Source organism: Hemicordylus capensis, chromosome 2, assembly GCF_027244095.1.
Source record: "Hemicordylus capensis ecotype Gifberg chromosome 2, rHemCap1.1.pri, whole genome shotgun sequence".
Lineage (NCBI taxonomy): Eukaryota > Metazoa > Chordata > Lepidosauria > Squamata > Cordylidae > Hemicordylus > Hemicordylus capensis.
Genome location: NC_069658.1, coordinates 367497371 through 367513071, shown reverse-complemented (window position 1 = coordinate 367513071; position 15701 = coordinate 367497371). Strand labels below are relative to the sequence as shown.

General features: G+C 43.5%; 1 protein-coding gene across 1 annotated transcript in view; it reads right to left on the bottom strand.

Annotated features, from left to right (window-relative positions):
* The window catches only part of LCP2 (lymphocyte cytosolic protein 2), an 88097-nt gene extending 75961 nt beyond the window's left edge, over window positions 1-12136 (bottom strand). The window contains exon 1 of the mRNA XM_053298013.1: window positions 11883-12136. Within this exon, the coding sequence (XP_053153988.1) occupies window positions 11883-11960 (78 nt within the window). The 5' untranslated portion in view covers window positions 11961-12136. The remainder of the gene's footprint in view (window positions 1-11882) is intronic.
* Between the last annotated feature and the right edge of the window lie 3565 nt (window positions 12137-15701).

Below are 15701 nucleotides of genomic sequence, written 5' to 3'. Positions count from 1 at the left end.
CCTCAAGGTCTTTACAGATGTCATAGTTATTCTGCTCCTTGTTTCTTCTAACAGCTTTCTGAAATTCCCTATTAAGTTCCTACCTGAGGCTGTTATCTTTCTTGACTTTGGCTTCTCTCCTCTTCTTGGCAATTTCCACTGTCTGTTCTGGCATCCATTTTGCTATTTTCTCTTTCTTGGTCTTTCGCATAGGGGTGTGTCCGAACCGGTCCGGAGGCCATTGTAAAGGCCTCCGGACTGTCCAGACCGGTTCGGATCTGGCTGGTCCGGGTCCGGGTGGGGGGGTTCCTTTAAGGGCGGGGAGGGTTTACTTACCCCCCCCCCGCCGCTTGCCCCCGTCCAGCGCGCGTATTTAATGTAATAATTGGGGCAGCAGGATACTTCCCTGCTGCCCCTTGTCCCTCTGCAATGCCACCAGCCGCTTTGACTCACAGTTTTGAAAGTTATTACTGCTGCCCAGTGCCAATAATGAAGTCGAAGGAGAAGAAGCCGGCCTCCACTTCGGCACCTCTCCGCCCGGCGGCTCCCCCAGGAGCCGCCGCCGCCTCCCAGCAGCCACTGAGAACAGCTCTGCCATGGAGGACGCGCCGCGGCAACCCTCACTTCCGGATTCCATGTGACTTCGCCCCCTGCATACAGAGTGGCAGAATGCAGCCACTCTGTATGTGGGGGAAAGTCGCATGGTAGCCAGAAGTGAGGGTTGCCGTGGTGCGTCCTCCATGGCAGAGCCGTTCTCAGTGGCTGCTGGGAGGCGGTGGCGGCGGCTCCTAGGGGAGCCGCCGGGCGGAGAGGCGCCGAAGTGGAGGCCGGCTTCTTCTTCGACTTCATTATTGGCACTGGGCAGCAGTAATAACTTTCAAAACTGTGAGTCAAAGCGGCTGGCGGCATTGCAGAGGGAAAAGGGGCAGCAGGGAAGTATCCTGCTGCCCCAATTATTACATTAAATACGCGCGCTGGATGGGGGCAAGCAGCGGGGGGGGTGTAAGTAAACCCTCCCCGCCCTTAAAGGAACCCACCCCACAGTGCCGGACCGCAGCTCTGCGGTTCCGTGCACACCCCTACTTTCGCAGTCTCTTTTTACATTTGTCCTTAACAACTTTTTTGATTTTATTCCAGAGTTCCTCTGGTTCCCTTTCAATGAGGTTCAGAACTTTAAAGCGGTTGCTGATGTTCTCCTTGAAAATGGTGAGTACATTCTCAAGATCGTAACGTGGAAGCTGGATAGCTTTGTTTTTCCACTTTAGCTTTACTTGGAACTTGCAGTCTTGCACATGAGCAGTTTGTGGTCTGTTCCACAATTGGTCCCCAGCCATGTCTTTGCTGTTATGACTGAGCTCTTCCACCTCCTTACACCAATAATGTAATCAATTTGATTTCTGTGTACTCCATCCGGTCATGTCCATATGTATAGGCACTGCTTTGGTAGGTTAAAGAATGTGTTAGCAATGAAGAGATCATTGGCTTGGCAGAAACTAATAAGTCGTTCTCCTGCTTGATTTCTGTTTCCTACACCATACAGTCCGACTGTGTTTCCCTCCTTACAATTTCCAACTTTGGCATTCCAGTCTCCAACCACCAGCAGCACATCTTGCTTGCATGTTCTGTCAATTTCAAACTGAATTTGAGCATAAAACACTTCAACTTCCTCTTCTTCTGCATCAGCCATTGGGGCATAGACCTGAAAAACTGTCATGTTAAATGGTTGTCCACAAAATCTAATTGATACTAGTTGGTCACTGACAGCATTGTACCCAACTACTGTCATTTCATTACTATATCCTTCCTGACTATGAATACAACACTGTTCATGCTTTGTTTTCCATCTCCTGAGTAGTAGACAGTATGATTTTCTGACTGAAAGTGTCCCATTCCAGTCCATTTTAATTCACTGATGTACAAGATGCCAATCTGTAGTCGATTCATTTCATATTTCACTGTTTCGATTCAGGCTTCTTACATTTCACATTCCCATTGTCTTGGCAGCTTCAGGCCCCCCCCCCCCGCATGGCAACATCAGCCACTAGACATCAAAAAGGCTTTAATCTAACTGTGTCATAAACACCATCGGTACTCTGAGAGATCCTCAGTTCTTCCTCAGTAGCATGTTGAGTACCATCTGACCTGAAGGGCCCTTCATCCAGCACTACATCAACAATCATTCTATCTTGTCTGTCCATGTGGTTTTCTTGGTAAAATACAGGAGTAGTTTACCTTTTCCTGTGCAGTATGAAATGATGCCTTTGTCGTTGTCACTGAAGTGATTGTCCACCTCCAGTACCTTCTTATATCGCTGCTGCCCAAGTATAGGTGCCTGCTTGCTTTAGATGGGCAGCTGGGATGACCTTCGCACTTTGGGTGACCCTGCTGGGAGTATACCTCCCAGCGTACTCACAGTACCACAGTCTTTATTAAGAACATATAACTGAGCACTCACCACACCTTCTGACTTATTTTTATCATATGGGGAGTGGGAGAGGAACACAATAGGAGTGTTTGTTATTGGCTCATCATATCACCTGTTTTCTCTCTTTTTCTGCTGCAATGACTTTTTGACTTTCTTTGGTTTATTATCAAACAGACTGAATAATGTCTCAAAACTCATTTTCTTATATAACTATGATGACTTGATTTTCCTTTCTGTTCTTATTAGTCCTTTCTTATGGGACTTCCAGCATATACTCTCCCTCCCAATTTTTGGACAATCAGCAGGGCCAAATTGCCCATCCTTTACACTCATCCTTATGTCAGGATATTCAAATCCAACCCCCTCCTTCTTATAAAGCTACAATTATTGCTAGTACACCCTGCACTCAGAATAATTGAATCCAGTTCCTTAATTACAGTATTTTACTGACATGCTGTTCTATCAAGTGTTCCTCCTCCTTAACACCCAATAGCCTTAATGACTATTGAGCCTTAATGACATTGGCTATGAGAGGACATTGTGCAGACTCTTTGATCTCCTTATACATAAATTATCCAGTGTTTTTTTGTTTTTCCTATTGCCCAGCCAACACACCTTAAGTAAGGGCAATTTCTGTTGCCCAATCAAATCCAACCCCAAATCAATAGTCCTTTCTTTTGTTTGGGCTTCAGGCATAGCCCATCTATGACCCAAGGATCATTCCAGAACAGAGCTTTGCCTCTACTAGTGTTCCACATTACAAGGATATCTCCACAAGTACAGCCTTTGCCTATGCAGAGGGATAGGGTATCAGAGTGCATCAGTGCAGGGGCAGGGCTTGTGAGCACACTTTTGGGAATGCTGTATAAGAGTGCAGCAACCGCAGATTCAAAAAAGACTGAGCGTGGCTTTCCTTGGAAGTACCTCCCATTAAAATTTGGCCCAAACTACATGTTACACAGATACCACATCAGGGTAGCTTGACAGCCCATTTTAATGAGGAAAAGCCACTTCTGATAGGTGCAAAAAGGAGTGAGTGGAGAAGATAATTAATCGCTCTCTTTGATGGAGCAAAGAAATGGTAGACGAAGAAAGAGTTAAGACTGTTTCTTCATTCTTGATTGTTCTCACTAGATGTAAATCTTCATTTAGATGGGCCTACCATGTGCACATAAATGCACTCAAGGTGACTGACAATGCATTAAGTATATGCTTGAATGTAAGGTTTCAGTTCAGGCCACTTGACCAAGTAAACATGGATAGGATCACACTGTTCATAAGCAACATAATGTTCAGTGATGCAACATAAACTGACTTCCTCTTCTTGGACAATCAGCTTATCAAAAAAGGGACCTCACTTCTTGTAAAATCATCCAACAACTACCAGGAATACAGAGTGGGGACATGGCAACTGATAATGTATTGAGAGTTGGGTGAGGTTGCTTCACTACATGGAGGGCAGTGGAAGCGCCCTGCAACCCACTCTCACCTCTCATCAGCTGAGATGATGTACTGTTTGCAGCAGCACCAGAACGCATATACAGTGCTTTCATAAAGGAAGTCGTTGTTACTAGCTTGAAGTGAGCTGCTAGTCAAAACTAAAGCTACGACTAAACTCTCTAGTTTCGGTTTTGAAAACACTTTTGGTTGTTCAAAAATGTTTCCCTGTTTTTCATCCACACTGTGGGTACACAAAAGGCTGCTTTCAGGGAACTAGTCCTGTTACAGTAAGGCTGGCTAAGACTCAAACCAGATGGGCAATGCTGCATCAGCATATTTGGCTTTTATCCCAGCCCCACCCAAATGCAAATAGCAGCCATGGGGGAAATCAGAATTGGGGTTATGGTTCAAGAGGAAAACGTATAATCCTTTACACTGCTATGATCCCAAGAAAAAAATTCCCCTGAAGCTACTTAGCCCCAGAAGCAAAGGTCTGATTTGTGCTAATGGGAGCTTCCCTTCTGGGCTTGACACTTAAGAGGGGGAGATTTTCACTGGGATTGCAGCAGAAATATAAAGGTTATAACCCCTCCCTACATGCCCTGGAGCCAGACTTAATTAGGCACCCTATGCAGCCATTTTCATCTAGAAAAGCAAGAGACATATTTGGCATAGCATTGGGCTTGACCCTAAACATATATGCCTCCTAGCAAAGGATGAAGGATGCTTATAATTCCAGATTCCATCCCAGCTTTCTGAGATTCCAGTTCAATAGATGTATTTTCTTGGAGTGGAACTGTAAGTGTTGAAATACATGGTTCTTCTGGAATTAATTAATTAATTGTTTGCTTTATGAAGGTAAAGGTAAAGTGTGCCTTCGAGTCGATGTCGACCACAGAGCCCTGGCGACCATAGAGCCCTTTGGTTGTCTTGGTAGACTACAGGAGGGGTTTACCATTGCCATCTCCTGTGCAGTACTAGATGATGCCTTTCAGCATCTTCCTATATCGCTGCTGCCTGATATAAGTGTTTCCCATAGTCTGGGAAACATACCAGCAGGGATTTGAATCGGCAGCTTCTGGCTTGCTAATCAAGTCATTTCTCCCTGTGCCATTAGGTGGCTGCTCTTCTGGAATTTTTCAAGATATTTCAAAAAATATATTTTTTTAAATGTTTATTTTAAATTGTTTGTTGGAATTGTTTACTTACACAATTCTCCAGTTTGCAATTCTTTTAAAAAATAGAAATATTTTTGAATACTTTAAAACTGGAAATGATTTGTTAGGATTGTTTTTCTTTCATTAAAAAAAAAACCTTATAGGTGTACAAATCCTTGGTGAATTTTTGGTCTGGTTGATCACTGTATTTTGGTTGGCTCCCTACATGCCCTATGTCTCAGTCATTCTGTCCTCAGATGATTCTTTTCCTACCTGTCCAATTGTTCTTCAAGTGTTTCAACAAGAGGAAGTTCTTCCTCTGGTTTCCCTATCTCTGTTGAGTCCCTCAAGAATCTGCTCCCAGCTCCAAACTGTTCTCTCTCTACATGCTGTCCATGGGTGATCTCATCAATCTCTTGGTTTCCAGGCATGCATGAAAACAACTGTATATCTCTACTCTAGAACCTTCTCCCTTCATCCAATCCTTTATCTCCAACTGTTTGAGTGAAATTTCTGTTTCGATGCTTCAGCATTGTCTCAAACTCAGTGGAGCCATTCACAGGGCCTACCAACAGGGTGGAAGGCTTCACAGACCTTGCCTTCCTCCCAAGCGATCATGCTGTGGTTGGTGAGAGCACAGAATACCAAGCGTGGTGCACTGGGAGATTCCCCCAAGGGAATCTCGTGCTGACCAGAGGCGGGTGCTGTAGGCCTCCCATCTCTGTATCAGTGCAAGCTGCAAGCAGCCCATGCTGACACGATCCTAGCATCCCGGTTAAGGGCACACTTGCACCCTGAGCCTGGACTAAGAGCCAAGCTTCGGTGCTGGGTTTGGCACTGCAGCACTGCCAGGATCTGCATGGAGCCCGGGGGTTTCCATAAGTAGTCAAGCCCAGGCTGGGCTGCCTAAACCTGGGCTTCTCTGCTCGTGAGAGCAGCAAGCAGTATCCCCAAGACTGAACTTTTCCATCTTTACTCTCAACTCCCATCTTTACCCTCCACTCCTCATATTCTCTCCCTCCATATTCATTGACAGTGTCACAATCCACCCTGTTAAATGGGATCAAAGAACTGATTTTATATTTAGTTTAAAATAAAATATTTTTATTTAAAGTAATCTTTAAATACTGCTCTCCAAGAAAGACTGCTGAAGAGTTGCTTACATTGCCCAAGGAATGGCAAAACTACACCTTGGTCTCACAACCTTAAAAAGAATCACAAGGGAGATGTACCAGCAACAGCCACTGAAAGGGGATGCTATGCTGGGATAAATAGAGACAGTTGCTATCCCTTTGCTAAAGATAAGAAAGCCAACACTTTAAATTGCCTCTTTGCCCAATTAGCAGCATTAAGGGGTCATCTCTGTCTCTTATTCCCCATATCCAGTCTGTCACCAAATCAGGTCATTTCTTTCTCTACAGCACTGCAGAATACTTCATTCTTATTTCTGGACACTGTCCTAAAAAAAGGCCCTTTAGAACAATTTTACAAACAAGTTCTCAAAAGTTATTATTAATATTTTTACTAGCCCATTAGTCCACACTAACTTCTGTTAGTCATTTGTGACCTAAAACTTTGAAAAGTACCACTTTTAAAAAACACTTTCCTTCCTCGTTGCCTACTAGTTATTCGCACATGGCTTCATGCTGCAGGGTAAATGTTGAGCGAAGCCACTTTGAATCACACTCGTGGCACTAAGGGAAGCAGCCCCTCTCCTCTGCTCTTGGTTTTCGTTTTGATGCAAGTTCACATGGCATGCCTCCATGTTTTCCTTCTAGCCAATGGAGGTGGGGAGAGATGACTAAAGAGCTACATCTGCATTTCTAAAGAGAGTATCCCTCTTATCATGCTAATGATTCTACATCAGTGCCACTCCCTATTTGCTCCAGCGTTTTCAGAAAAAGTAGCTTTAAACCAGTATTTTAAAAATACAGAAATACCTCAAAATAAACTAGAATTCAGAAGACAAAACCTGATTTGTGGGTGGAGTGGGTCCAAGGATCTCAAAGGGACTTTGAGCTAGGTTTGGCTGGTGTGTGAACACACACACACTCTCTTCTGAAGGAGATTTGGGGTAGAAGCCCTGTCTCTAAAGCCTCCTGGAGGAAATGAGGCATTCACCACAGACAACCGGGCAAGTGGCAGTTCAGAAGCCTACTTTGAAGTCATGTGTGAAACTCCCCAAGACTCTCCAGTGAGTCCTAAAAGCAGTCTGGAAGCACACTCTGAGGGCAACCTCAGTTGTACGCATAATTAAAATCCAGGTTGTATGAAAAATCTTAGTAAGGCATACAGCCCTGACCTTAACTCTATTTTAAAAAAAATAAATAAAATTCTGGGGAGTTATATGTACAGGTGAAACTCAGAAAATTAGAATATTGTGCAAAAGTCCATTAATTTCAGTAATGCAAATTAAAAGGTGAAACTGATATATGAGACAGACGCATTGCATGCAAAGCGAGATAAGTCAAGCCTTAATTTGTTATAATTGTGATGATCATGGCGTACAGCTCATGAAAACCCCAAATCCACAATCTCAGAAAATTAGAATATTACATGGAACCAAGAAGACAAGGATTGAAGAATAGAACAATATCGGACCTCCGAAAAGTATACAGTGTACTGTGCTTGATTGGCCAGCAAACTCGCCTGACTTGACCCCATAGAGAATCTATGGGGCATTGCCAAGAGAAGGATGAGAGACATGAGACCAAACAATGCAGAATTGCTGAAGGCCGCTAATGAAGCATCCTGGTCTTCCATAATACCTCATCAGTGCCACAGGCTGATAGCATCCATGCCACGCCGCATTGAGGCAGTAATTGCTGCAAAAGGGGCCCAAACCAAGTACTGAATACATATGCATGCTTATACTTTTCAGAGGTCCAATATTGTTCTATTCTACAATCCTTGTCTTCTTGGTTCCATGTAATATTCTAATTTTCTGGGATTGTGGATTTGGGTTTTTCATGAGCTGTACGCCATGATCATCACAATTATAACAAATTAAGGCTTGACTTATCTCGCTTTGCATGTAATGCGTCTGTCTCATATATCAGTTTCACCTTTTAATTTGCATTACTGAAATTAATGGACTTTTGCACGATATTCTAATTTTTCGAGTTTCACCTGTAGAAAGAAACCCAGGGTTTAGTAAAACTGGCTCCTTTTTAGCTTTGGAACATGCCATATGATTTACAAGGGATCTGATATTCAGTTCTATGCATCTATTTAAGCTACAGTGGCAGCAAGGATTGCTTGGGCCATTGCAGAAATCTCATTCTATCTTTCTGTTGATCTGATGATTGCCCCACTACTGTAAGTTTGAGCAAGACAATCTGAAGCTTTCAGAGTTGGAAGGCCCAGTTTTATGTAGTTCTCAGTGTTTTCAGGTTTTCTTCATTTCCTGCACCACCTCTGAAGTTACACAATAGGGTTAATGCTGCCTTAGTGGGCCATTTTGCTGAATGCAGCCATGCCAGCAAAGACTGCTGCATAGGGACTAACTTGAAGGTACATTGCAATGAGCTATTGCAAATAGTAAGATGAGATCAAAAGGCAATGCTCAAATATGGGGGTGGGGGAGGGGTGGGGAAGGGAAGGAGATCCCTTCATAAAATCCACAAGCTTCAACATCAACCCCACCGCTTCTGTTCCTCCCTCTGGCCCTCATAAGCTATGCTTCTAGCTCTGTTCCTGCCATGGCAATTAGGGATATAGAAACAGTCTATCAGAGGGAAAGACCAGGGATAATGCAGCAAGAGCTATGACCACCTACCTACTCCTGCTGAGCTGCACTGAAACAGAACATTGAAGTTTTAATAAGTTTTGTTTTTTGGATGACTGCTACAAAAAATAAAATTGTTGCTGCAGCAACAATCTTCTTCTTCTTTATTCTCAAGAGAGTCACAATAATTGGCTCCAGAAGGGGAAACTCCTTTTCTCACTCAGCAAAGAATCCCCAGAGAAGTATTATCAGCCAGACACAGGGTGGAAGGCACATAATGGCAGTGATGCAAAGTGGGTTATTCCTTCCACTAATCAAACTCCTCCTGACCAATGAAATCTCTGCACCAGTCTGTTTCCAATTGTAACAAAGAGAACAGTTGCAAGGGTCTAGTCTTGTTCTGGGCTGAAATCTATCCTCCTGCCTCTCCATTACTACAGCATTTTCAGGAATTTGGTTTAATTGCTTTCATGTCCTCAATTCTGAATCTTCAAAAGGCAGAGAGGTCAGCTAGGACTAAGCATTTCTTCTGCCCTCCTCCCATCAGAACCCTCAGCTCTCCCCCTGAAGGTTCATTTAAGCTGCACTCCCGCTCTCCTTGCAAGGGTTCAAAATTTGGATTCCCCTTGCAGCCAGGGATCTTTTGGGTTCTGAAATTTCCCTAGCTATAAGATAAATACATTCAGTCTGGAACATACATAATTTGTTGACACCGTTTTTATGGAGAATCCAGATGATGTTGCATAGCGATGTTTTACATGTTGTGTGCTCTCTGACTTGTAGTGGTTTTTAAATGGTGAAATGCAGTTGTAGCACCAGTCTATCCAATGTGGACCAGCAAAGCACTATTGATACTTATTTGGGCTACTGTCCTTTTAATTAGTTATTTCTCCTTGAAATAACTAATGTTATATTTCCTGGCAGTGAGCTTTTTATTACCTCATTTCCTCTTTGCAGCCGGATGAATTGCATGTTCATCGTTATTTATTTATAAGGATAGGAATTGTGCAATAAATTACACACTTTTCACACTTTGTCCAACTTGTCTAGGCTGCTGTTTTCCACTGCAATGGAACCCTCCATGTGTCCTCAGTAGGGGTTTTCATGCATTGGCTTTGGTTTGGTTTAACCTCCTTTCTTGGAACTGCTAGGATTCAACCAAAGTCGACAAGATATGGCAGACTAAGACCCAACTCTGGGATAGATGCTTTAGGAGGGGTGGGCCTCTCCTGTGCCCTTCCTCCCACTATCCTTCCTGAACAAGTAGCCACTGCCTTTGCTCTCCACTTGGAGAGAGCTGCTGACAAGCAGGCAAGCAGGTCCAGAAAGAGGAGTCAGCAAGGTCCAGTAAGCTGGCACAGAAGCAGGAGGGAGACAGAGCGGGCCTGCAACCTGGGTTCATAAAACTACAATACAAGGCAGCTGGACAGGAAGGGGAGCCCAAGGCTAGCTCTTCTGGAAACTTGACACCAAAAACTGAGCTCAGAGTAAGTCAGCGTGGAGCAGAAATGACTCACTAGAGCCAGGCAATCATACCAGAGGTGGAGGTATTGCTCGTGGGTGGTTTGGGGAGGGGAGGTGGGCTTGGGAAGGGAAAGTTTCAGTTGTGGGGGAGCATGCATGGACTCTAGCCAAAGGCATCAAAGGAGGATGACAAATATCCCTGGGCCCATGAGAGAGAGAGCCCACACTGGCTGGGAAACAGCCTGCTTTTTTCTTTCCCTTCCCACCTCCTTGACTTATTGGCAAGCTGTGGCTCCTGAATGGAGTGTGGCAAGTTTGCGCTATTATTTGAATAGGAGTGAGAGAAAAGGCATGCCAAGAATGTTTTATTTTTCAGCATGCCCTTATAGTTCTTCTGCAGCAAAGACATGGAGCTTTCCCAGAGAGCAGGCTTTATCATAGGATTAAGAGGGGTGCAGTATTGTGAGTTACGGATATTACAAATTTGCCTAAAAACCAACGCAAAAAGAGGATTTAAAAAAAAAACCAGATACAAATTGGGCTAAGCTCCAATGCGCAATGAAAAACCCGGATCGTGTATGGAGTACTCCCCAGTAGCTCGCAGGGTCTTCAACAAAGCTGGACAATATGTGAATGCACATTTGCCCTTCCGTGGTTAATCAAAGTAAAATAGCCATCTAGAAATGCTGACGGTGGAGGAAAGGAAGCAAGGGGCCCGGGAACCCATCTTTACTTCTTGTTCCAGGGCCCACTTCAACCCAAAGTCCAGTAATCCATTCCAGTTTAAACTGGTATTTCTTGAGCATGCATTTATTTATTACATTTCTATACCACCCTATCCAAAGGCTCAGGGCAGTGTGTAGAGGAGCAGTTCAGTCCAAGTGCCCTGCACACAATTAGGGAAAGACCAGAAGGATATGCATGCTCACAGCCCATACACATCCGTATTATGTGTGGTGATGTGAGATGAAGTACCACCCAAACTGGCCCTAAGAATACTTTGAGGCCATCTCCTCCCACATGAAACTGCCCTTTCATAGAGTTTGGCTGGTGAGGCCCTCTTGTGCATCCCACCATGCGAGGTGCACTTGGCTGGGATATATGAGAGGACCTTTTCTGTGGCTGCACCTAAGCTTTGGAGCTTCTGCATAGAGAGGTTCATCTCCTCTTGATGGTTTTTCACCATCCCATGAAGGCATTTAGCCTGTCAGTTTGATGCTTTAAAACGTCTGTCTGTCTGGATTTGAATTTTATTCCTGTTTGAAAAGTAGTCCCTTTTAAAATACTGTATATTGTTTGTACTCCTAAAATGCTTTTAAACATTTATTTAGTTCCACTCATGTGCTACAGACCACCCAAGTGACACAGACCATTTTCAGAGGGCATACCAATCCATATTCAAGGGAGAGATGAGATGATAAATTAGGAATGAGAGTGGATAGGAAGGATGTCTACAGGTTGAAGGAGGAGGTTACATCATTCTTCAAAACATATCCTTCAAAAACATGTCCTTTCAGGCTAGTTAATTTGGAATACTGTTTCTAGCAAGTTTTGTACCAGAAGGAAGTATAATGGCTTCCTAAAGGGTCCTTTAAGTTATGATGTAAAGGTATGTGAGCTCGATCATCCATCGAATACAAATGTTATTTGTAGGGTAAACATGGAACAACTGAAACAAAATGAAACTTACCTTCCTGAAGTAGTCTGACAAGTCATCTGGGGTCCATCTGGCCACTTCTGAGCGGTAGGGAATGTTGCGTGAATCCATTTCTGCTCTTTCTGCCTAACCAGTTACAGACCTGTTCATGCCAATACAGCCCAGCTGTATGACTCCCCCTCAGCACGCAAGTAAATATGGTAAATCCACTTAATTAATGCACAAGGTTTGGGCTTTTTTTCAGAATGGTGCTGCAGTTTTATACTAAAGACAGCAACAGCTTTTGATGTGAACCAAACCGTCTGTCTTCGTTCTCAGAAAACTTGTCAGCTAGTTAGTCAGCTTCACCACTTCCTTTTTCTGATTCTGAATACATAAACAAGGAAACACGGCAGCCCACGCCTAATTGCAAAAGGAAGGTTGAAAACTGAGAAAAAATGATCTACTCAGGTATGGCTTTTCCTGTCCAATATGAACAGCAGCTACTGATCACCAAAGACAACCAATCTAGATGTGCAACAAAATGAGGTAGTAAAGACTTGAGGTAAGGGCAAGAGGCTTAGTAGGGAGATAGCCTTAAAAAGCTTAAAGCCCTGCAGACAATCCAGGGCTCCTCTTCGGCAGGCAGAGCACCCAACCAGACAATTACCGGCTGCTCCCAGTAGCTTGCAGGGTCAGAATGCGTCGCCCCGTCCCTGGAGCACCCATAATGCACTGCATGAGTGTGCAGTGCATTATGGGGCTCCGACCCCAGAGTACCCATAGGAAGCTGCCATATACTGAGTCAGTCCATTGGTCTATCTAGCTCAGTATTGTCTTCACAGACTGGTAGCGGCTTCTCCAAGGTTGCAGGCAGGAATCTCTCTCAGCCCTATCTTGGAGAAGCCAGGGAGGGAACTTGAAACCTAGATGCTCTTCCAAGAGCGGCTCCATGCCCTGAGGGGAATATCTTACCCTGCTCACACTTCTAGTCTCCCATTCATTTGTAACCAGGGCAAACCCTGCTTAGCTAAGGGGACAAGTCATGCTTGCTACCACAAGACCAGCTCTCCTCCCATAATGCACTGCATGAGTGTGCGATGCATTATGGGGATCCCCCTCCCCTCCCCGGAGCTGGTTGGGATCCCCACCGTCTGGCACGGCTGGCAGACAATTGCAGAAATGGGGTTAGGAGAGTGCTCGCTCCCTTATCCTCATTTTAGAGGGTGGCTGCCTAGGTGGGTTCACTAGCAAGGCCCGATCCTGGCAGTGCACACGTTCAGGGCAGGCAAAAGCAGGCTGGGCTTCCTTAGCCCAGTTTTGTCTTCATGTGTGAGTAGCTTCGCTGTGTTAATAGAAGCGGAAAGTGGGCTCCATTAGTTCTGCTTAGAGCTACTTGTTGATGTGGGGGGAAAGCATTCAAACACCTCTGTTTGGATGCTTCCCCCACATACACCTCTGCAGTTTAAAGTAATACAGCACACCCAGCTACCTCTGGAGTCTACCCCCTCATTAGCTGTATGTGTAGACTGGACATGAGCCTACATTGTTAGTAGCATTTATTAGTAATATATAATTACTATTACTGTATATGAATCAGCTTTTCTCTCAATAAATCTCCACTATGTTCCTGCCCATTCTTTAAGATCATCTTTGGAGGTTCTTCTCTGTACACCATTGCCCACAGTGGTTCAATGGGTGGCCATCAGGGAGAGAGCTTTTACAGTCGCAGCCTTCCTCTTTAGAGACACACAGCTGGCATCTTCCTTGTATAAAAACCCTTCCTCTTCTGACAAGCTTTTGATTTGTATTGGCTGGTTCTCTTGACAATGGCTTACATTGGCTGTTTTAATGATTTAAGAGTTGAATTTATTCTTGTTTCTGTTTTAGATTTTGTTTTTAATGTTGTTCTTTTTGTAAACCACTTCAAGGACACTGTCAGTTGAGCAGTGTATAAATATAATACATACACACATAGAGATCAAAGATAGCTTAGAATTACGATCCAGCTCCACAAAGTAATATTTAGTGGAGGCAATAAAAAGATAAAAATCTACTGTGTGCGGGATAAGTCAAATACTTGCCTAGAAAGAAAGGTCACCTGTTTGACTCACACAGTCAGGTTTCCATGACCAGGGAATACCACAAAACAGGTACCTGACAAGACTTTCAAGGACAGCACACAAAACCAAGTCTCCTTGCAGCTCTTAATGACTACAGGGACCTACATAGAAAGAGGCATTTCATAAGCAGATTGCATGTAGGTCATATATAACAAAGGATATAAATTGTCGGTCTTTTTCAAACAAACCCAATATTATATCCGATGAATACTCCTGTCCCGGTGTGCACTGTATATGCCCATCATCAATGTGATGATCACTAGTAAACTAATCTGCACTTGACAGATTATGCATTTGACACACCACCACTGAGAAACCTTAAAGGCCAAGCTGAAGACAGATCATCCTGGAGAGAATCAATCTATGTGGTTGCTAAGAGTCGACACTGATTTGACAGCACTCAGTCAATCAATCAGTCAATCAATCTGCACTTCTGACTATCATAATAAAAGGATGCTTTACTTTCACTTATCTGTTACAGCAAGAATTTGTTTTGCAAAAGTATGGAAAAAAGCAACACAACACACGACTAGACTGGTTAAAATATGTTTGGAATATGATATTTCTGATTAAATTTACATAATATGAACATTCCAGGGATGAGGATACAATAGGTAGATTTGTTTCTAGAGGGATATTGTTTGTTCAGTATTCAAAAGAGAAAGTGGAAGGTTCTGCATGCCCACATTAATCGTTCTTGATGATATAACCTCTGTTGAACTGGATGTTGACTTTGATATTTCAAATAATTACAATAAAACATGAATTAAAAATGAGGGTACTTTGCTGTTTCACTGCCAGAGTATGAACACCAAAAAGAAATGCTACATTATTTAATGATTTGATATAAAATAAGGGAATGTTTTTCAGAAATTATTGTAGGTTTCAATCAGAGATTTAGTATTCCAGATTTGAAACTTCCCAAAATGTATAACTGGATTATTTGGGTGGTGATTATTTAATAGGAGGCTATGGTAATGAATCTGATATAAAATGTACTTTTTTTAAATTTTGTTTCACCCCAAACTGGTTTTCTATGTGTCTTATGTTTTGAAGCAATTTCAGTGACTGAAATTGGCCATTCTTGCTTTCTGTATGGAAAGTTTGCGTGTGTGTGTGTGTATTGGCGGCAGGGGTGGGGGGTGTCCTATGTGTCTATGTATCCTTATGCTGCCTCCAGTTGCCCCATTTCTCAGAGTGGTGAGACGTTCCAGGGGTTTGCACTTTGCCTTGGATTCTGGTTTCCTTTAGGACAGTTACTGCAGACTGGCAGTGTCTCTGTAATGTCTGGTTTATTTACACTAATATACAGGACAAGCACTGAGTGAAGTTGAAAAGATACTGTAACTAATCGTTTGTAGAAATCATCAGCAGATTACTCCACTAACTGGGCAAAGAGGCACCTTTCAGAGTCATGGCTCTTTTTATGGTTAGCAGAAGAGCTACTGGCTTTCCTCCAGTGACTGTTGCTAGGGTCTACCTTGTGTTTCTTTTTAGACTGTTAGTCTTTTGGGGACAGGAAACCATCTTATTCTTTTCTGTGTAAAACATTTCGTGAACATTCTGTTGAAAAGTGGTATATAAATAATACCACCTAACCCTACATCCTGAGCAGTGTTCCCTCTATCCCCCCCCCGCCCCCGTTTGTAGAGGGAATGAATTTTGTTCTGGGTGGCAGAATCAAGGCACTGTGTATTCAAAGTGTGGCCTTCCTGATTCAGCTTGAGTGGGATCTAAAATTAACTGAACG